We start from the raw sequence: 23,984 nt of genomic DNA, 5'->3' as shown, positions 1-23,984 counted from the left end.
CTTCATTGCATAATTTTGTTATCCCTTGGGTAATACACCATTGCAGGTTCCCTGCATGTTTTGTCTTTTCTTTTTCTCCTTTTCCTGAGGTCACAGCTTAACAGAAGAAATTGAAAGTACATTCTTCTTCACCTCACCTCAGCGCCAGAAAAGATAATTTCCAGCACTCTTTTCGGGAGTGCCACCGTGCTCTTCCCACTAGTTTCAGTGCCATCCAATTCTCAGAACTTGGATGTGAGAACTTGCTCCGCTTGGCCGGGCTGCTCCGGTACCTCTATGTCGAGCCCCCGACAGTTTCATCAATGGACTAAGTCTGGAGCAATCAAAATCGTTCATCAGAACTTGACCACGTTCTCAGAACGTGGCCGGGTCCTGAGAACTTGGCCGTGACTGTAAAACTTGCCCTCAGCTAGGCTAGGCTCCTCCGGCACCTCCGTTCCAAGTGTTTTGCTATTCCGTGCAAAGCACTTTTGAAAAGCCCGCTAGTGCTAAACCGGACAAAGCCCTAGGATGCCCTGGTTCTCTGATCGGAGAGTCCCCTTACATAGACCTTGCTGTCCTATGTTTAACATGGAAAGGGGCCTGGCGACGAATCAGAGCATGGGTTGGCACACAACAGCCAATCACGAGCCAGCGGCTCGTCTGACTGTAACCAATCAAAGGAGGTGACGTGCTTAGGCTCGGATTGCCGACAAGGTTGGAAATATGAACTGGCCAATGGAAATCGTGCCTACGGCTCTGTCTCGGCAAAGGCTTTCCCTGGCCAGCCCTTTACTGCCCACTGGGTAGGCTCCACAGAGTCTGAATACAACAAAGAGTCTCACCCGCTGAGAGCCCATGCGCAGATCTGTTCCTCCATCCTTCCCCGCCTGTCAGATGGCCGACACCTAGTACATCCGTCCCTTTGGTCCTCCATTGCCATGCAGGCACCTCGGCTAATCTTATTACTGGGGCTGCCTCCATAGCGATGGATTGCACATACCAATACATTTTAATACAAAATGAGAACTGGGGCTCGAAAACTTGGATTCTACAACTTGGTTTTTAAACATGCTCCTGCACTGGGTTTTAAAACTTGGTTGTAGAACTTGCTGACTGGGCAATGATGTTACATAGGGTTATTTTACTACCAAAATGCACCGTCTTTATACATAGACGCTTACCCGCAAAACATGCACGATTCGCGGGTACAATTACAGTACTACCGGTGGAACTGGTCAGCAACACTTTATATACATTTTAACCCTTTTTGCCCCACAACATCCACCCTCAAACTCATGCTCCCGAAAGTCCCGGTTCTGCAGCTATTTTCCATAAGGGGTCTAAAACACACAGGACATACCCAGCTTATGAGTTTACAGAGGCGGCTAGGGAAAAAAGGATTTACAGGGGATACAGTAAAAACACTTTACCGGCCCTATCGGCTTACATAGACAGCCCATTACACACGGTTTTAGGGGCAGCCAGCCAGACTTCACCTTTATTATGAAGGCGGCTAGCCTTACCGTGACAATATTCATAATTTGTTTGAATTGCAAACTTTTCATATTTATCACCTAAATACCACATGGTTTTTGGAGCACCGGATTCGTGACTGGTTTTCAGCCCACTTCACCCATATTTCTGTGAATATATTCCCACCGGTAACCTACAGTACTTATAATTTTGCTCATTTGAAAGTCTGACTACAAAAAATGCTGTCCACATCTGCTCTGTTTAGTCAAATGTCTCGGATTAAAAATAAAATCAACAACTTTACTCTTTAAGGTGAAAATGTATGGTAAATGAATGAATTTGTTTTATAAATGATATAGCTATACCAGAGTTTCACACTGTTTTATGGTTACGGTGCTAAGCCAGTAGACACCATATGGCTGATTTAAGTGCATGGGCTGTAAGATGCCTACGGCACCATATAATAACTTGTGGCTTGGTAGCAATTAGTAAATATGTTCCTTTGCTTTCTGATGGGTCGTTATAGCATGCACAGGCTCACAATTAGGGCAGGACTGTCAATTAAGACGTTTTCCTGACTCAAACTGCAGCTAATAAAAATAGATTGTCCTTTGTTGCCCAAAGAGCAAACAATGCATTGAACTTTCCTGATATGTAAAGCCCTGAGAGCTATATTTTATAAGCAGTACTTATCCATAATTTATTTATAAAATGTTTAACTATTAGTGAGTAATACATTAAGTTACCTCTTGTTTTCAAGTATGTCCTGGTCATAGAGTTATGATGACAAATACATGGTTACAAATACAGTTGTGTGAAAAGGAAAGTACACCCTCTTTGAATTCTATGGTTTTATATATCAGGACATAATAACAATCATCTGTTCCTTAGCAGGTCTAAAAATTAGGTGTATACAACCTCAGGTGAACAACAACACATGACATTACACCGTGTCGTGATTTATTTAACAAAAATAAAGCCAAAATGGAGAAGCCATGTGTGAAAAACTAAGTACACCCTTACTGCTTCCATAGGAATTAAGATGCTAAGTAGCAGACAGATGCTGCTAATCAAATGCCCTTGATTAATTGATCAGCAAGTGTGACACCTCTATAAAAGCCGAAGTTTTAGCAGTTTGCTGGTCTGGAGCCTTCAGTTGTGTGTTAACACAATGCCAAGGAGGAAAGACATCAGCAATGATCTTAGAGAAGCAATTGTTGCTGCCCATCAATCTGGGATGGGTTATAAGGCCATTTCCAAACAATTTAAAGTCCATCATTCTACAGTGAGAAAGATTATTCAAAAGTGGAAAACATTCAAGACAGTTGCCAATCTTCCCAGGAGTGGACGTCCCAGCAAATTCACCCCAAGGTCAGACCGTGCAATGCTCAGAGAAATTGCAAAAAAAACAAGAGTTACATCTCAGACTCTACAGGCCTCAGTTAGCATGTTAAATGTTAAAGTTCATGACAGTACAATTAGAAAAAGACTGAACAAGTATGGTTTATTTGGAAGGGTTGCCAGCAGAAGGCCTCTTCTCTCTAAAAAGAACATGGCAGCACGGCTTAAGTTTGCAAAGCTGCATCTGAACAAACCACAAGACTTCTAGAACAATGTCTTTTGGACAGATGAGACCAAAGTGGAGATGTTTGGCCATAATGCACAGCGCCACGTTTGGTGGAAACCAAACACAGCATATCAGCACAAACACCTCATACCAACTGTCAAGCACGGTGGTGGAGGGGTGATGATTTGGGCTTGTTTTGCAGCCACAGGACCTGGGAACCTTGCAGTCATTGAGTCGACCATGACCTCCTCTGTATACCAAAGTATTCTAGAGTCAAATCTGAGGCCATCTGTCCAACAGCTAAAGCTTGGCCGAAATTGGGTCATGCAACAGGACAATGATCCCAAGCACACCAGCAAATCTACAACAGAATGACTGAAAAAGAAAATAATCAAGGTGTTGCAATGGCTCAGTCAAAGTCCAGAACTCAACCTGATTGAAATGCTGTGGCTGGACCTTAAGAGAGCTGTGCATAAACAAATGCCCGCAAACCTCAATGAACTGAAGCAACATTGTAAAGAAGAGTGGGGCAAAATTCCTCCACAACGATGTGAGTGACTGATAAAGTCATACAGAAAACGATGACTTCAAAGTTATTGCTGCTAAAGGTGGTACTCCAAGCTATTGAATCATAAGGTATACTTAGTTTTTCACACATGGCTTCCCCATTTTGGCTTTATTTTTGTTAAATAAATCATGACGGTGTAATATGTCATGTGTTGTTGTTCATCTGAGGCTGTATTTACCTAATTTGTAGACCTGCTAAGGAACAGATGATTGTTATTATGTCCTGATATGTAAAGCCATAGAATTCAAAGAGGTTGTACTTTCTTTTTCACACAACTGTACATAGCTACATTAAGTGAGCAAATGTATACATTATATACAAGACATTGCATGCACAGTAAGAGATAATATATGTTATAGGCGTATGTAACAGCTATAGACCAGATCCATAACACACCTTCCAGCACCGTTTTGTAGAATTGGCCCTTAGCAGCCCTTTCACGTGGGCCATACAGTGTCTTTATGCATAGAACCGATCAAGAAGGTAATGCTAGAAAGGAAAAACACGTTTAACTGCAATGACTACGCAAGAAATAATACAGATATGACTTTATTTGGATGGAAACTACATAGGCTCAACATTTCCCATTCCTCTTTCAATCATCACATAGCCAATTGTTTCTACAATCAGTTCATGATGAGACGAAGTTACATTTTTTCACACTGAAACTCTCCTAACAGACTAAACATAACTGTCTCTTTTGACATCAACTGAGGCTCTCATTCATTCGCTCACATGTACTATTAGCCAAAGAACGGTGGGAAGTAGTTTGGCATCTGAACATGAACCATGATGACATCTTAAGCATGTCATTAACTGGGATTTTGAGAACAGACATTGGTGTAAGTTGAACAGTGATCTAAGGTTTGATGTTGCATTTTAGAAATCAAGCCCCTGCCCGGCAGAGCACACATTGATGCTGTACACTACCTCACATAATTCTGCAGATACAATTATACACATTGTCATCCATCATATTGGGACTGTCCATTAATCTTGATAAGTTTTCACAAGAGCCCACATGAGGAGAACGGTGATCAAGACGATCAGGAAGTTGAGGAAGATCTCCTTTGTTGAGCGCTCCATTTTGCAGGTGGAGAGTTGAAGCTTTAAATGTTGGGGAGACAGGAGACCCCCGGTGAATCCCCCTGAGATTGTAACTGATTGCAGTGTTCACAACCAGCTGAGTCTCGCCTAGAAATATAACAACAAAACATAAATTATATAAATATATCTTCTTTCCTTCAAGTCTCTCCACATCTTTTCCCCTCCTCATGTTAGCTTTAATCTCTTGCTATACCCCGACTCGCTCTCTACGCTCTGCTCAAGTCTACCTTCTCACTATCCCCTGGCTCACTACAGGTCTCTCACTCTTAGAACCAGGGCAAATTTGGTGGTTGTGCCATCAGTGCGACTGCACCCTGTCCCACGCTTACAGCGCTTACAGCGCTCTCGCGGTCTTCCCTAGCCTAATTTCAGTAATCACAATTTAATGTTGTGGTGGTTACATTTAAACTTTGATTGCCAGGACCAGGGGAGAGCGTGAGGTCTTGGTAAGTGCCGGCATCTCCCCTGCTACCATGTGACGTTGAGGCAATGAGAATAGTAAGTTGCCCAAGAGGATTAACTCTTCAGGGATCCATGCTTCTGAATGGGACCCCACACTGTTAATCCTTTTGAGCCATCTACTGGGCGAGAATACCGGTACTCACCTTTTAGATGAGCTGCGCAGCCGTCTCCATCTGTAGCCGTGTCCCAGCGCTGAAGGTAAGATGCAGGATAGTATTTCCTTCTCCTGGATGATGTAGATGTCCTTATATTGATCTCTACATCATGAGGGGGAGGATATATGGACATATTGGGTCATCTACATCATGGGGTCTGGACAGGACATGTAACACTGTCCAGTCTCTTTGATGATGTATAGGACAAAATATGGGCATATCCCCTCATGATGTAGAGATCCATATAAGAGTATTTTACGCATCCAGGGGAAGGAAATACAGTCCTGCATCTTACCTTCACCGCGAGGACACAGCTGCAGGCGGAGAGATGGTGAGACGACTGCGCAGCTCATCTAAAAGTTGCGTAGCGGTATTCTCTTCCATCAAGCGAAGGACTAACGCTGTGGGGATCCCATTTAAAAGCTTTACACCATGGACCTCTCCAGCCTTAATCTTACTGGGCCACAAACCTTGCTCTTCTTGTGGGCGCCGAGGGCCCGCGATTGAGCCCCGGCTTTCCATGGCCACAAGCACAGTAAATCTTGCTATATCTGTATTTCAATAGAAATATGCTAATGAAAAAGAATGCGTTTTCTCAAGTGTCAATGAGAAAATATATTTTTTGGGACTTGCATATTCCTCTGTATCACTTTTTTAAACTATGGTTACCATTAAACATGTCGTGTGTTAATGTCCGAGTCATAATCTAGTTCTCTGGTCTGTTTATGATTTCATTATGCTATGCACAGTAATTTTGTTTTAGCCATTTTAGTTGGTTATGTTGGAAGAGGTTAACAACAAAGCATATAAAGGAACAAGAGTATAGTCTACTTTTCCACTGCAAATGGCCTATTAGAACCATCTGTCCTCTACATAGAAACACATTTGGCTATGTGATGCTCATTATAGAGAACAATGTAAAAACTGTATGGTATAGCAACCCAATGTTAGGGTATTTAAAGTAGTATGTGTTTGTACCTGAGAAAGGGATTTCCCCGAAACGTGGTGCATTACAGTATGTCTGCATCATTAAAACTACTATTTCGTCAAAGTTTGAGTGCCACGGGATACTGTTCTCTATTGAATTACAAAGGGACACTTTTATATTTCACTTTTAATAGGGTTCTTGATAACCCCAGTGACATATTATCCAATGATATCTCATAAGGGGAAAAATAAATTCCTTCCTGACTCCAAGAATTGGCAATCAGATTATTCCCTGGATCAATATCCTTTCCATGTTTACTTATTTGGTATATCCCTGAATACCTTTCCTTTCTAAAAAGATGCCCAACCTATGCTAAATTTAAACAACAGATACTTTTTCCTATATCCGTACATACAGTATATTGATCCAGAGGAAAGCAAATTAAAAACCCCAGTGAAATATCATCAAATGATATCTCATCAGGGGAAAAATAAATTCCTTCCTGACTCCAAGAATTGGCAATCAGATAACTCCCTGGATCAACATCCCTACCATGTTTACTTATTTGGTATATCCCTGTATACCTTTCCCATCTAAAACGATGCCCAACTTTTTTTGAATAAATCTATTGTATCTGCCATCACAGTCATTTTAACTGCCTTACTGTAAAGAACCTTTTCCTTTTGTTGCTGGTGAAATCTCCTTTCCTCCAACATTAAGGGATGACCCGAGTCCTTTGTACCCCTCTTGGGATGAATAGTTCTTTTGAAAGCTCCTTGTACTGTCCCATAATATACTGTATTTGTATATAGTTATCATATCCCCTCTTAGACGCCTCTTTTCTAATGTAAATAAATCTAATTTAGCTAGCCTCTCTCTCCTCATAAATTAGATTGTCCATCCCCTTTATTAATTTGGTGGCTCTTCTCTTCACTCTCTCTAGTTCCATAATGTCTTTTCTAAGGAGTGGTGCCCCAAATGGTACTCAATATTCAAGGGGTAGTCTTACTAATGCTTTATAAAGGGGCATAATTAGGTTTACTTCCCTTCCATCCATTGCCCGTTTAATGCAAGAAAAGATCTTGTTTGCCTTTGCAGCTAATGCATGACTTTGGCACTATTGCTAAGCCTGCTGTCTACAAGCACTCCTAAATCCTTCTCCTTCAAGGATTCCCCCAATTTATCCCCATTTAATTTGTAAGTCGCCTGTTTATTCTTGTTTTCCAAATGCATAACCTTACATTTATCTGTATTAAACCTCATCTGCCATTTACCTGCCCACGTTTCCAGTCTCCCCAAGTCCTTCTGGAGACAAATTACATCCTGCTCTGATTCTACTACCTTACACAATTTAGTGTCATCAGCAAAGATGGACCCTTTGCTCTCTATGCCAACCTCAAGGTCATTAATAAACAAGTTAAAAAGCAGGGGTCCCAGTACCGATCCCTGAGGTACTCCACTCACAACTTTAGCCCAACCTGAAAAAGTTCTGTTTATGACAACCCTCTATTGTCTGTCCTTCAACCAGTTTTCAATCCAGGTGCATACATTATTACTGAGTCCAATTTGCTTTATATTGTACACCAACCTCTTGTGTGGAACCGTATCAAAAGCCTTTGCAAAATCTAAGTAGACCACATCGATTGCATTACCCTGGTCTAAATTCCTACTTACCTCCTCAAAGAAACAAATAAGGTTAATTTGGCATGATCTATCCTTCATAAATCCATGCTGACTATTACTAATTATTTTGTTTCCATTAGGTATTTCTGAATATTATTCCGTATTAAACCTTCAAGTAGCTTTCCCACTATTGAATTCAGGCTTACAGGTCTGTAATTCCCCGGTTGTGATCTAGCTCCCTTTTTAAATATAGGCACCACATCTTCTTTACGCCAATCTGGTACTGAGCCTGTGGAAATGGAGTCCTTGAATATTAACTGTAATGGTTTGGCTATTGCTGAACTTAACTCCTTGAGAACTCTTGGATGTATGCCATCGGGGCCAGGTGCCTTATTTACATACATTTTACAACAATGGGAAAGGGGAAAGGGGTAGAAACCCTCGCATCAGCCTCTAATCAAAAAGAATTGACAACGGTGCAATAAGGGGAAGGAGCAGAATTATAACAAATAAACAAAAGACACCCTGTGGGCAGCACTCGTTGTAAGCAAATATGAATTGGTGATAGATTTAAAATTAAAATGCTTTAATCGTATAATTTAAAATAAATGTCAAAATTGTTGAAAGAATGGACAACTGACTGTGGTGACAAAATACAAAAAACAGACAAAAATATATAAAATACTATAACTGAGATCTAGGGGGAGAGGTGGAGTACCCACCTAACTGCTAATTAGCAGAGATAAACAATCAAGGACTGAATAGTCAACCCCCTAGTTCAGCAATGACAAGGTTAAAAAGCCTGTAAAGTAGATACAGGTGACGGAGAACTACCCATGCAAAGGTATATACCAATGTGCTATGCACAATAGAGTGAAAGCTCACTGATGGTAGTTTGATAGTCCACAGGTGGGAGGCGGCTACAGAACTGACGTCATCACGCATTGACGTCTCCATGCCGAGCAGAGGGTGAGAGGCACTGTATAGTGCCGACACGCGTATGAAGGGAGTCTGGGTCTATATACCATAGACACCAGGTATGTTATAGGGTATCTTCTGGCAGCAGGATTTTGAGCAGGTAAAACTGCATATGTCAGCGCTACTCCGCGGCATCAACCCTGACATCTTTCAACAATTTTGACATTTATTTTAAATTATACGATTAAAGCATTTTAATTTTAAATCTATCACCAATTCATATTTGCTTACAACGAGTGCTGCCCACAGGGTGTCTTTTGTTTATTTGTTATAATTACATACATTTTATCAAGCCGCCTATGAACTTCTTCCTCAGTTAGCCAATTGTTCATTAATGTAGAGGTTTTGCCTTCCTTCTGCGGCACTACTATTGAACTTGATTCTTCCCTGGTAAACACAGAGGCAAAGAATTTGTTTAAGACCTCTGCTTTTTCCTTATCTCCAATAATCTACCTGCCTATCTCACACTGAAAGGGTCCAATATTTTCTTTTCTGATTTTTTGTTTGTTATTAAGGTACTTAAAGAACTTTTAAGGGTTGATCTTACTTTCTATTGCAATCCTTTTTTCATTATCCATTTTTGCTAATTTGATTGCCCTTTTGCAATTTTTGTTACATTCCTTATAATTCTGATGATGCCTCTGTCTCTTCTGACTTCAAGAATCTAAATGCCCGCCTCTTCTTTTCCATTTCCTCCCCTAGAATGTGGCTTAACCATTATAAGTTGGGTATATCATTATTATATTGAGTAACTCTCAACCGACACTTCCCTGTGCAGTGAGTGGAAGGAACGCAGTGGAATTCCTGGCATAAATATGCAAAGAATTTACCCATTTTAAAATTGTAATTTCACATAGATTTTGGAAAGGCTTTTTATACGGTGCCACACGAGAAGTTAGTGTACAAAATAATATAAACATATTTGCATCTGGATTGAAAACTGGTTGAAGGATAGACCACAGAGCATTGTCATCAATTGAATCTTTTCAGGTTGGGCTAAAATTGAGTGGAGTACCTCAAGGATCATTACTGCGACCCCTGCTTTCAACTTTTTTATTAATGACCTGGCATAGTTCATTATATAGTTTGCATAGAGAGCAAAGTCTCCATCTTTGCTAATGACACTAAATTGTGTACAGTAGTTAAATCAGAGCAGGATGTAATTTCTCTCCACAAGGACTGGGATAGACTGCAATATACTTGCACAGGTAAATGGCAGATGAGGTTTAATACAGATAAATGTAAGGTTATGGATTTGGGAAACAAGAATAAACAGGCTACTGTACTTACAAATTAAATGGGGCAAAATTAGGTAAATCCTTGATGGAGAAGGATTTAGGAGTGCTTGTAGACAGCAGGCTTAACAATAGTTAGCAATGTCAGGCAGTAGCTGCAAAGGAAAATATTGTATCTTGCATTAGTGACTATATAAAACATTAATAAGACCACACCCTAAATATGGAGTACAGTTTTGGGCACCACTCCATAAAAAATACATTGTGGAACTAAAAAAAAAAAAAAGTGTAGGGAAGAGACACCATATTAATTAAACGGATGGGAAATCTGACTTTTGAGGAGAGGATAGCTAAATTAGATTTATTTACTTTAGAAGAGAGATGTCTAAGAGGGGATATGATAACTAAATAAAGATATCTTCAGGGTCAATACAAGGAGCTTTCAAAATAACTATTCATCCCTCAGGCAGTACAAACGACACAGAGAGATGCCTTAAGGTTGAAGGAAAGGAGATTTCACCAGCAACAAAGGAAAGGGTTCTTTACGTAAGGGCAGTTAAAATGTGGATTTCATTACCCATGGAGACTGTGATGGCGGGTGCAATAAATATCTTCAAAAAAAGTTGGGAAACTTTTTAGGAAGGGAAGGTATAAAAAGATATATCAAATAAGTAAACATGGGAAAGATGTTGATCCAGGGAGTAATCTGATAGCCAATTATTTGGAGTCAGGAAGGAATTTATTTTTCCCCTTATGAGATCATTGGATAATGTTTCACTGGGGTTTTTTGTTTGCCTTCCTCTGGATCAAAACACTGGAAATATAAATATACGATAAGTATCTGTCGTCTAAATTTAACATACTGTAGGTTAACATATGTCTTTTTTCCACCTCGCCGACTATGTACTGTAACTTTGCAGGTATGTAATATATTTGATATGTCATCTCAAAAAGTATCAACTAATACTGAAGTACTTAATTAGCTCTGCAGAAAGAAAATAGAATATCAAGTGTGTTTGAGGCCTCCTTCTTCTTTAAGTACAACCTCTGTTGAAGCAAGCAAGTCTCATTTAAAATATAGAGTAAAACCAATGTGTGATACCAATGATATACAGCTTGCTCAAATCCTCACTCATCACCAGTACGGAGGGACTCTTAGCTGGACATGGCATGACTCAGTGGTTCTTCTTTTAAGTATCACCTGCTGCTCAGTGCAGCAGAGCAGTCCCAAGCACAGCCTGCTGCCCAGTAACTGTAACAGATGCCCCTTCTCCCCAGTATCAACTCACTACATCCTTGTTACCCTTCACTGCCATCCTTTCATTACATCTACTGTAATTAACCAGGTGCAAACACTCCATCCCATAGAATACAGCGTAGTGTGGATGCTGAACTTGTACACAAAATATTACTTTTATAAACCACTGCAGATTGTGCCTTTTGGGTTTACTGTATGCCTTGGGGTATAAGCATGGGTTTATAATACTGGCCTTTGAAGTGGGGCATTGATTGGAGACATGATTCAAGCTCTTTATGACCTTTGGCTTTGGAGCAAATGTATCAAAGCAAAGGTGGAGCAATGCTGGAGCAAAGCAATTGTACCATATGTATCATTTCAATAGGATTTTGTCCTTTGATACATATGGTGCAGATTCTTTGCCCCAAAATTGCACCACTTTTGCCTTGATACGTTTTGCCCCACTGACTCATATTTACTAAGCTGGACTATTCTAGTGCTGGACTACACCTTCAAGTGAATGAGCCATAACGTGTCTCTCACCAGGTGACATCTCTTAGTGTAGCACTTTATATGGATAGAAGAAATGGCCCCATTTACCAGCCTTGTTTGGCCAAACATGGCCACTCAGTACAGTGCTGAGTGCTCACTAACAGACATAGTTACTTCTCCTGAATTGATCCAAGGAGAGAGAATATTGTAGCACACCAGTCTTGAATAGCAAGGCCATTTATTTACTTATTTGTCAATGTTTCAGTGGTTCAGGCATGACCTTATAAAAAGGTGTGACAAACATTGACAAATAACTCAATAAACGTAGTATTCAAGACCGGTGTGTCACTGTATTATATTTCCTACAGAATAGTCCCGGTTATTAAATATGGGCCACCCTCTCTACGTACACTTAATCCTTCATATTATAGGTTAGAAGTTATTTGAGGTTCTGGATCATTTTCTCTCTATTGTGAGACTGTGTAACGTGCTTTGCCCACTTTTGTTTCACATAATATAATGATAACTGAGTGTGTATGAAATGTAAAGCAACTATCAAATAGTAGAACAATGACATCCTTATTTGCTACACAGATTTCTTTTCATCCCAAAGCCAGCTGCCCCGAGATGCACATAAACATATTAACCTCTGTCCGCACATCTAGACGCCCTTCTGGGGATATTCTCTTTCTGTTCTCAATAAAGTACCAGCGTACAATACATGGCTAGATTTACAGGTAATTGATTAATCCTCATCGCGCTTATTCAGCGCCCCGGGATAAACACACATCTTTATTAGGCAATAGCTGCTCATTACTTCCCTAATCTTCACCTTGGACTGAAACATTTTTATTTGTTATTATTATTATTGTTTTACCAGGCACTGATAGTCATCCGTTGGCAACACACGACGTGCTCTATGTGATGTTTATTCTAAGTTTGATCTTTCTTTTTATTCAATAGTTTTGATTTTTTTTTAAGTACAGTGTATTCTACCAAATGATAACTTGTTTTTTGAATTAATATAGCTACATTTTTCATCAACAAATACAGGCAAATTGATCCCGGTCTGTAATGTCCATCTAGTGTTGGACACTACAGTACAGTAGGTCTGCAATGCAAGAACAGGCAACTCCAACAGAGAGGATTCCAACACTGTTAAGCACTGAGCGCTTTTAAAGAGTGGACCCTGTCCAGTAGTATCTGATAACACATTCCTGTATGACAATCCTACAGAAACCATGGAAATACTGCACATAACATCATTCTAATATAACGGTAGCTAGTTGAAGCTTAAATCCAGACAAATATTTGTTGACGATAGATAGATGATGTCCTCTTAAAAGCCTGAACTGTGTATATCCAGTTCATTTCATGTGTGCTTCCAATTTGTAACTAGTCGATTGACATGTACAATTGTAACCCCGGTACCCCGACAGACAACAATCGAGTATTCAGGGGATTGAGACCGAAGGTATAAAAATAGCAAGAACACTGCCTGCAAAAAAATTCCATTGCTTCCTTTGGGATCTTTTTCTTTGATACATCTGGAACAGTTTTTTTGCTCCAGTTTTGCACTTGTTTTGTAGCTGTGAGAATGTAATAAATACTGTATCACTGTATGGACAGGAATTACTTAGTAGTGATGCTGAACCATATCACTTCCCGACATTAACTACCATTCAAGTGATTGCGGCTTAGTGAATCCAATCCCATGACTTTCTATTTTGGTATACAGTATATGGCGCCTTTTTTGCAACTAGAAGTAAATAACCTCCCATGTATGAAAATACTCTGTTCTGTTTGCACCTGTGAACAAATTAGGGAGAAGTTTTAGGAAAATGTAGGGGAGAATGACATAATGAGATGTATTATAGTTTGATTAATAGATCATCTCCTTCTAAATAGGATTGCAATGATGGGCTTTTGTGTAAAGGTTTAGTTATAAATAAAATACTGTAGGTAATGACAAAAGGTCATATTAAACAGTTATGTACATTGCCATCATTAGCCCTTATTTAATGTATGGATTTGATTATTATTATTATTATTATTATTATTAGACAATATTGCTTTTGAAAATCTATTTCTACTATAAACCAATGATATGGCATACCTATAATTTCCAACAAAGAAGGTTTTATATGAAAAGGCACATTTGTCTTAAAAATGTGCAAGCCCTGCATATCTTCTTGTGTACAGTATTAATGGGGTGGCGCTTCTCTGTGCTTTTTCCATTTTTCCAGCCTTTTTTGTTTTATGGTGCTGTGTCCAAAATGATACTCCATATTCAAGGTGTGCTCTTACTACAGATCTATACTGTGGTCAAATGATGCTGTCTTCCCTTCCACCCATATCCCATTTTATGCATTATGATCCAATTAGCCTTTGCATCTACTGCCTGACATTGAACACTATCCCTACCCTGCAAGCACTCCTATATCTTTTCTATCAAGGATTCGCCTAATTTTGTCCCATTTAGTTTGTACTGCATGTAGCATTTTTATTCTTGCTTCCCAAATGCATAACCTTACATTTACCTATATTAAACAGTATCTGCCATTTATCTGCCTAAGATTCCTGTCAATCCAAGTCCTTCTGTAGAGAAATTGCACCCGCTCTGTTTTAACTATCGTTCACGATTTAATGTTGAAAGATGGAGACTTTGCTCTCTATGCCTACTTCAAGGTTAATAAACAAGTTTTTTTTTAAAAACAGTGGCCCCAGTACTAAACCTTGAGGTTCTCCAGTGACAACTTTAGCCCAATCTAAAAAGATTTAATTTATGACTACTCTCTTCAACTTCTTCTTTACTCAATTTCAATCCTGGTAAAAATATGTTTACCCAGACAAATGTATTTTATTTTGTACAATAACCTCTTGTGTGGCACTATATCAAAACCTTTGCAAAATCTAAGTAGACCACATCAACTGCATTACCTTTGTCTAAATTCCTACTTACATCCTCAAATAAACTAATAGGGTTAGTTTGGCATGACCTATCCTTCATAAATCCATGCTGACTATTATTAATAATTTGATTATCTTCAATGTATTCCTGAATATTATCCCTTAGTAAACCTTCAAGTAGCTGCCTCCTTTTTAGGTCAGGTTTACAGGTCTGTAATGCCCTGGTTGTGATCCAACTCCCTTTTTAAATGCAGACACCACATCTAGATTAGGTTAATATTGTGATACTGAGCCTGTGGAAATTGAGTCTTTAATATTACATATAATGATCTGGCTACGAATTAACTTTGCTCATTAAGTACCCTTGGGTACATGCCATCAAGGCCAGGTACGTTATTTACCTAACTTTTTCAAGTTGCCTTTGCATTTTTTTCCTGTGTTAACCAATGTCACTAAAAGCCACTGCCTGAATAGCTCAACATCGTCATCAATAATTTAGTATTGCTGTCCTTAAATATAATGTTCAAACACAAACTTGTATGTTTATCTTTGTAGTGGATGACCTGGTTTCAGTAAATGGTTAGAAAACCATTCAAGACATAATAGTTACCTCTGGTGATATCTACTCGAATAAACGCCTAATGGCATATGGGAAGCTCAAATACGCCAATACCTATGTACAATGACCATGTTGGTCCTTAGAAATAATACAAAAAGCCACGTACCTGCTCTTCTCCAAGTCCAAGAAAGTTCCAAATCCAAGTCCAAAAAAACTAAAATGAAATCATTATAGAACAAATTCATTAATAACTTTCTGGTTGACTTTTCCACAATGCCAAATTAGATTAAAAACCCTTTTGCTGCCAGATGGGTAAGCAACGCATCACAGCAAAATGGTTAGTATAGAGGTTTTATATTGATCTGGATTATTATCAAAAACATGATGAAAAATCTCAATGTTACCTGCTGTTAAACTTCCAGAGTCTGTAGCAGTGCAGTGGGTATTGTTCCTTCTCTGCAAATGCTCTGCCTGTTGTGTGGAATTCTAATCCCTGTGTTAGAACTAAAATAGTTGGAGGGAGGAGTGCAAAAAGTTAATTGGCAAGATAGGCTATGACGTCACAGATATGATATTAGAAAGGCATGTGTTTGAACACACAGTTGTTTCAGAGCTGCACAAGAAACAGTATTAGTTTACAACACATGTCACATTCATTTTCTATACCTGAGTTTGCTTTCAAATACTATTTTGGATACTCAGCAGTATAATTGCTGTTCATATTCTTCTTTGTCCAACGGTGTATAGTATGGCCAATGATTTGTGCTTGCAGGTGCTAATAAAGGCGAAGCAGAGTTTATCTCTGGTTCTTCTGCTTTGTCTTTTACTACATGCTTTCAAATCTGCTTCACCTGAAGCATTTCATCCTCAATGCAAAACCTAAGAATTCTCCGCTTGGTGGTATTGTACTGTATATCTTGTGACAAACGCCCCTCTTTTGTAGCGCTGACGTCTGTCTGGGATCTACCCAACACAGTCTTCTAGGGTTAATTATACAAATAACAGGATCACACAAAGCATTACGTTGCTTAACTCAGGCTTCTGCCTGCTTTATTTTCATCCCAGTAAGGTTCTGCAGCTTTAACAGGTGTAGGCAGGAGGCACTCAGATATTAACCTTCAGCAGTTTACTCATATCACTGTTATAATATTTCACACACTGTCACTTTAAGAAACAAAAATAAATCATATAAAAAAATCCTATCCCATTCAGGGATCTAACTACACAGCAGAATCAGCCTCTCTAACTGCTGCTGGGCCAACTAACCTGGTTCCCCAGCTTAAAACAATGCCCTCTCATTTAGGGTCACTAGATACAGCATACAGTCTTTAGACACAGCAATAAAGATTTGTTTGTCTTATCTGTTCGTGGTGGGAACTCAGTCCCAAGTGTCCAGGCAAATCTTCTGGTACTGCGATACTTGAAGGGGGCGTCCTCCCCGAACTGGATACAGTTGAGCAGCGATACCCCCAGCCTCCAGGCTCTAAGAAGAGAGACTGAAATGCAACCCTCTCTGCTCTAAATACCTGTGCTAGTGATTAGGAAAGCAGGTGAGGGAGAACTAGACACATTGTAACCTGTGGCCTGGACTTTCCATCCACCAGCCTGAGTAAATGTGAAGCTGTGGAATGGATCATTTTGCACTATTCCTGCACTTTCTGACCTAAAACGGGGCCTAACATCTTTGGACTATGTCACAATCTGTATATCCTGTATCTGTATCTCTGCCTGTGTCTATGCTACATTCTTTTCGCGGCTATGGGGATTTTTATGCCAATCCATCCCAGAGTAACTATTGTGTATGTACAAAGCAACAAAGCTTCATAAACATTTGTCAATACTACAAGGTTTTACAGTCCCTGCTACGGTATATGCTCATACTCTGCTTGGGTCTGTCTAATTGTTGAAGGGTGGAATCTAGCCTCTTCTTTTTATCAGCCTATACCAATTGGCCTCTTCATTTCATTTGCAGATAGCGCACACATGTACTGTAAGTAGAGAAACAAGATTTTTCACCCAAAGTCGTAGTGTGAGTACCTGAACGACGTTTAGCAATATAATTGTGGATCGTCCTTCCTTGCCTTACACTCAGTGGAGATCATTTATCAAAGCCCCAGTTTTTTAGCTGGGAATCTTTAATAAATGACCGCTACATTGTCCAAGAGGAAATTCCTACTGCTTACACCTCTATCGAGTCCCATTCCTCCCTTCTTCATAACAGTTGACAGAAGTATTATGTTACTAGGAATATAGCACTTTCTATCCCAAAAGTGTACAGCCTTTCACTATGGCCAACTCTTCATTCAATCTTCCAATATTGCATTTACATGTCCTAGCCCTGAACCCAAACTGATTTTTATTCATAAATGGTTTCATGTTCTACGTGAATTTGCTTGTTTGCATACTGTAACTTTACATCCTACTACAGTATTAACATGATTATGTAGGCAGCTAAAACATTGTGCCTTCTCAGATTCCTACATCAAGGATAATTTACAGCAGTTTTTCCAAATTCATACTTTAGTTTCTACCAAATTCAAATTTTTCCAAAAGCAACGATCTTCTTTATTCCCCTTCAACCTTAGGCTGCGGCCCTGCTGCCTGCACCGCACGCGGGTCAGCGAGGCTGGCGGCGTGTGCAGCCAAGTCCCCTGGTCTGCAGTGAGCTGCAATGGGAAAGACAGTGGGGGGGAGCCGTGACATCACACAGCTGGTTCGCCCTCATTGGCTGAACCACCGGGGGGGGGGCATGGCCTAGCGCTCCGTCGCCAGCTCAATTTTCAGGTATCCCTGAAAAACACTGTGGGCGCCCCACCCCCCCTCGCAGCGGGCCCGGCCTTATTGTGGTTTAATTGTGCCGCTGACAGACTTTGACAGGCATTGTTATCACTTTACCAAATTCATGACAACTGGTTTCCAGTGCAAAATAAGGATCAATTGTAGTAACAACCTAGTTTTGCCATTTCCTATGGAACCATAAAGGGAACATAACCAACTGCCTTTGACAATCAATAATTCAATTTCATCTATAAGAAAACTGATGCTTCAATGATAACAGGTGTCTTTTTAGGGACCTTTGCTTTCCTTGCACAAGAGGTGAGAATTGTTGACTGTCTGGGGAGGAGAGTTCTTCATAAATAGTCCCCACATGAAAATAAGTATTCCCTATACTGCTAACATCTCTGTCAACTGAAGGAGCAGATGTTTCACCATTTGCTTTGATATCATGATATGTTGTGATTTGTGCAAGCATTGCTATAACAGCATATGGAAAATATGTAATCTTAGCGTGATCTGAGGGTGTTAGGCACCTGACCAACTTTTCACTTATAAAGGTAGGTCATTAAATGAGGGCTCCAGAGAGGAGAAATTACACGTATCTTATATACTGTACATGTACAGTAACAATATACTGCATCACTTAATTCATCCCGACTGTAGCTCAAGTTGCATAATATCTCAAACTCCCTCACAGACACTAGAGCAAAATACATTGATAATCTGATAGAAGAACCAACAAGGTTAAAGGCAGCTATTGAATATGCAGTGAAGGGGATTTCCAGTGCTAGAGAAGAGCTTAGTTCCCTTCAAATGAATGGGACTAAGATGTTCTCTGTCCCAAGTAAGTGGCTTCCAAGCATATTCAATTCTAGTCATTGGAATGGGATTCAAATCTTACTTAACAAGAGGATAACTTCACCACATATTGAAATGCAGTTGATCCTTTTCATTTAAATAGACCTCCTTGCTCTACGGCATAATAAATAGACTCCTATGTGTATATTTAACATCTATTATAGGCTAAAGCTGTAACATTCTGGGCATTATTGAAATCCCTGCTCTCTGATTGGTTAAAATTCCAACCATTATTCATTCAGTAAAGAATGGAATTTTAAGTAGCTTGCAAAGTGTTTATTTCTAGCCAATCAGCTTTTCCTTTTGTCAGAACAGCTCTGAGACAGGGCAGGGGATTGGTCAGGAGGCAGGAACAGCTCTCAGACAGGGCAGGGAATTGGTCAGGAGGCAGGAACAGCTCTCAGACAGGGCAGGGGATTAGCCAGGAAGCAGCAGCCAGGCAGTGACTCCCCACCTCCCTCCGTGAACACAGCTCCACGACACAGTTGAGTTGAGGAGGGTGAGAGTGTGTTTGTAGCTGCAAAGTAAGTGTCTGTGTGTGTGTGTGGGGGCATTATTGAAATCCCTGCTCTGGATAAAATTCCGGGCATTATTCATACAGTAATGCCCAGAATTTTTGGCAGCTTGCCAACTGTTTATTTCTAGCCAATCAGCTTTTTCTTAGTCAGAATAGCTCTGAGACAGGGCAGGGGATTGCTCAGGAGGCAGGAACAGCTCTCAGAGAGGGCAGGGGATTGGTCAGGAAGCAGCAGCCAGGCAGTGACTCCCCACCTCCCTCCATGAACAGAGCTCAACGGACACAGTTAAGTTGAGGAGGGAGAGAGTGTGTTTGTAGCTGCAAAGCAAGTGTCTGTCTGCAGAATTTGTTTGTAGCTGCAGTTTCTGTCTATCTAGTGTGTGTGTCTGCAGCAGAGTTTTTGTGTGTGTGTAGCTGCTGCTGCAGATTTGTGTGTGTGTGGCTGCTGCAGAGTTTGTGTGTGTGTGGCTGCTGCAGAGTTTGTGTGTGTGTGGCTGCTGCAGAGTGTGTGTGTGTGTGTGTGTGTGTCTGCTGCAGAGAGTGTGGTCTGCTGCAGAGTTTGTGTGTGTGTCTGCTGCAGAGTTTGTGTGTGTATAGCTGCAGAGTTGGTGAGTGTAGCTGTAGAGTTTGTGTGTGTGTAGCTGCAGAGTTTGTGTGTGTGTGTGTAGCTGCAGTTTGTGTGTGTGTGTAGCTGTAGAGTTTGTGTGTGTTTGTGTGTAGCTGCAGAGTTTGTGTGTGTAGCTGCAGCGTTTGTGTGTGTGTGTGTGTATAGCTACAGGGATTGTGTGTAGCTGCAGGGTTTGTGTCTGTGTGTGTAGAGCTGCAGTGTGTCTGGTGCTGTTGTGTTGTATGTGTTTGTAGCAGCAGTAGCAGCAGCAGAGTTTGGATGTAGCGACAGAGTTTGTGTGTAGCAGCAGTTTGTGTGTTGTGTGTGTGTGTAGAGCTGCAGTGTGTTGTGTGTATGTGTGGAGCTGTTGTTTGTATGTATAACTGCAGTGTGTTGTGTGTGTGTACACAGAGGAGGCAGTAGTGTGTGGATATAGATAGCTGCAGCAGTGTGTGGATATAGATAGCTGCAGCGTAAGTGTATATAGAGGTGCTTTAATGTATTTACCATGTTATTAAAATCTAAAAAATCTATATAATTATACAAAAGTGTCTATTATTTATGAAAAAAGCCTACATTTAGCCTATAATAGTAATAATCCCCTCAGAACAGGGCTGTAGAGGGAGAGGGGGTTGGCCCGGTATTAAAGGGGTTGCACCCCATATGGCCACGCCCTGACCTCACCAGGGAGGCAAGGGGTTAACTGGGCTGCGGTCCAGGAATGTGGCTTACACCTTGTCATGTCAGGAAAATGTATGTTCCCCTGTTCCCATGTTTCATTATAATCCTGTATTTTAATGTTTTAAAGTGCATTTCTGTATCTCCAGTTCTGGAGGTCGCAGAGAGTTGATATTTGGCCAATGTGTGGAGTCACTGTAGGTATTAAAAACTGGCAAATTTCGACCCACTGAGCCCACCAGAATGGAACTTATTAATATGTGTAGATATTAAAGTGTATATGTATGGTATTTTGGATCTGCTCTGACAATGCAGACTCCATCTGCTATGCTAATAGGTCATGAAGGGCAGCCGGCTGATTGAGCCTAAGCACTGTGATCAAAAGTTAACTGCCTGATTGTTTACACTAAGTACTAATCAACCGACCAAGTACTAATCAACAGACTCGGCCACTCTAATTGTTACCTGAGGGTGGAGAATCATCAAACTGGAGTGGTTTGTAAGTGTTATGTCTACACCTACAAACAATGAAGATACTATCAGATACTTCATTTGGTAGACTGGTCGTTGCCCCTGATTTAATTATGGGGCTACAGAAATAAGACCCTCAGAGTCCCAGTACACATGGGCTAACTAGCTGGGGGGCATGGGTTAATCTGTGTCTCCACATTAGGGATTGGATACAGATAATTGTTCACCAATAGTCTGTATTCAATGTTAAGAATAGGGTTACACAGGTATATAAACTGTGTCAACCCTACAGTTTTTAGTTGTGCTTCTGATTCCACCTGGAATGTCACCGGATTGCTGGAGAATTGCTGGCTGATACTTCTCCATCCCCCAACCCTAAGTAAGTGTTACCTTCTTGTCTGTTAATTGTACTATATTGCTGTGTTCACCTTATTTAAGGAATAAATTATATTTTATTATATCTAAGCCTCGTTCAGTTCAACCCAGATATTTGGTGTTCATTATATCTTGTCATAAGCTACCGTGACAAGGGCATTACTGGCCAATAATGCCCTCGCTGGGTTAAAGTCCCTCGGCTTCGCCTCGGGCCTTCAACTCTTCCAGCCAGGGCATTATTGGACAGTAATGCCCTGTTCTGAGGGGATTATTACTTTAATATATCACATTCTCCTCTGCACTGAAGATACTGAAGTTATGTTGAAATCTTTCCCTATAGGAGCTTGTAAAAAGTCAATTAAAAAATTCAGATCAGAATCATAAATATAGTGGAGTATATGCAGTATAGTATTGTATAATATAATATAATATAATATAAACAGCTTTGCTATTGTTTTTTTTTTTTTTCGTTTGAAATGTAAAAAAAAAAAACTATTTTGAATTACATCTCCCCATAAAAAAAATTAAGTCAGCAATTTTATTTTGTACTGTACTTATTTTTTTTTTTATTTAATCTTTTTTTATGACTGTACTTATTTTTAAGCAAAACGTGTGGTCTATTTTCTATTGCAGCTATAAATTGCTGGTGTAGCAATAACATTTTAAAATAAACTCCCCTTTTTTTGTTTCAGTTGCAGAGATTTAAAAGCATATTGTGCAGTCAGTGTAAGGCAGAATTCAGCAGTGTGAGATGTGATAGAAAGAACATTACTGAATTGCACTTGACAAAAAACAAACAAAATGTAACGTTATGTACACTGTGTTTGCTTCTTTCTCTCTATTTCCCCACATTGCATATATTCCTCTAACAGTACAGTACGTAGGACACCCCATTTTGTTTATACAAGCACATGTATATTATGGAAAGTTCATTGCTTACCCACCACTGATGCTCTTCCGCTGAGGGCAGCATTGTAATGTTAAGAATTTGGTTTCACATTTCAACTTCAGCTGTTCACTGTGGGTTTGAGTAACGTCAATTAACAAAGCAAATCATCAAATGTGCAATTGTAAGTTGCATTTCAAATGAGATGTTGTGACCTTTCTCAATGTCGACCCTATATTGATAAGAATTATTACTTTAATTGAATCCACTATATGAATTCTTTAGCTTTTTTTATATATATGTGGCCTGGGTTCCCCACTCCGGTTCCTCCGCTTACCTCTGTGAGCAAGCGGGTAGTGTTGTGGGCAGGTGTGAGCTGGCGACGAGCTCGCCAGAGGCTCCAGCTGCTCCCGTAGTAGGGCGCCGCCATCTTGTGGGAGACGGGACATTCGCGGAGGTTTGCGCACGCGCAAAGGGAGCCCGGCGGCCATTACCAAGTGGCGCATGTGCAATGCAATAGCACAAGGTGGCCATTAGGGAGGTAGGGCTTCATGGGGACTACAAGCCCAATAGTACACAGGGGCAAGTAGTCAGGTGTCAAGGACAGGCCAATCGGGCTGCAAGGATCTCCCCTGTTGGAATATTGATACATTTGGCGCATCTGGGAACACGCCAGTCGGAAGAGGGACCTCTGAGGAGCAGGTAGTGTCCAGGGAGCAGTGCTCCCCTGGACTAGGCCAGAACTCCCCCCTTAAGCCCCAGTTAGGCCCCGACTCACTGTAGCTTCTGGCTGCTATAGGGAAAGCCCATAGTCAGCGACCTTTCCCCAGTAGCCGCATATAGTCAGGAACAGCACCGGTGAGATGCCACACGGTGACTGCGGTCTGTGATCTGGGACCAGACAAGCTGCATGGAAAAGACGGTAAGTTGATATTATCCACGCTGGAATTCACCCCACGCGGAGGCGGACGCCATCGCAGATGACAACGTTGGATCAGACGGATCCTCTTTGTCATTCTGCAATACTTGGGTGCTGGAGCAGTTACCTAACTAAGTGCACTAACAATCCACAGGATAGCGCTATCTCCAACACTTTGGGTGGGCCTTGATATTCGGAAAGGGACATCAGGGAATTGGTGCTTGGCACCCAATGTACTCTGGGGACACTCACTGTTGGTATCAGGTTGCGGGCTATATTACTGTGGGGTACAGGGTACCAATATTATTGTGTTCAGTAAAGGTTGTTAGCATATATTTGTTTGCGTGTATTATTACTTTTGTTTCCTGTAAGAATTCATCCTGCCAAGTCGGGATCCCTTGCAGGTGGAGGCGCTGTCACCATAAGAATCAGGTACACCCCAGGCTCCCAGCGGCGGAGTTTCAGGCCTCCTGTGAGCCGCAGGTAACGCACCACACACACACGTAGCAGCCATATCTCCCATAGGGTGGGGGAAGTGCGCTACATATATATATATATATATGTTTTCCATGGCTATATGGCTACGTACACATGATAAACCTCAGTTTACATGTCCTAC

General features: G+C 40.7%; 1 protein-coding gene across 1 annotated transcript; it reads right to left on the bottom strand.

Annotated features, from left to right (window-relative positions):
* Nucleotides 1-4,123: 4,123 nt before the first annotated feature.
* Nucleotides 4,124-15,772, bottom strand: LOC142491161 (sarcolipin-like). The gene is made up of 3 exons (XM_075593445.1): nucleotides 15,681-15,772; nucleotides 15,443-15,490; nucleotides 4,124-4,784 (listed from the first exon to the last, which is right to left on the bottom strand). The coding sequence occupies exon 3, from the start codon at nucleotides 4,674-4,676 to the stop codon at nucleotides 4,581-4,583; it is 96 nt and encodes a 31-aa protein (XP_075449560.1). The 5' UTR covers nucleotides 4,677-4,784; nucleotides 15,443-15,490; nucleotides 15,681-15,772; the 3' UTR covers nucleotides 4,124-4,580.
* Nucleotides 15,773-23,984: the final 8,212 nt, after the last annotated feature.

The sequence above is a fragment of the Ascaphus truei genome, chromosome 3 (genome assembly GCF_040206685.1).
Source record: "Ascaphus truei isolate aAscTru1 chromosome 3, aAscTru1.hap1, whole genome shotgun sequence".
NCBI lineage: Eukaryota > Metazoa > Chordata > Amphibia > Anura > Ascaphidae > Ascaphus > Ascaphus truei.
Note: the sequence above shows the minus strand (reverse complement) of the source record. Positions and strands in the feature narration are given on the sequence as shown.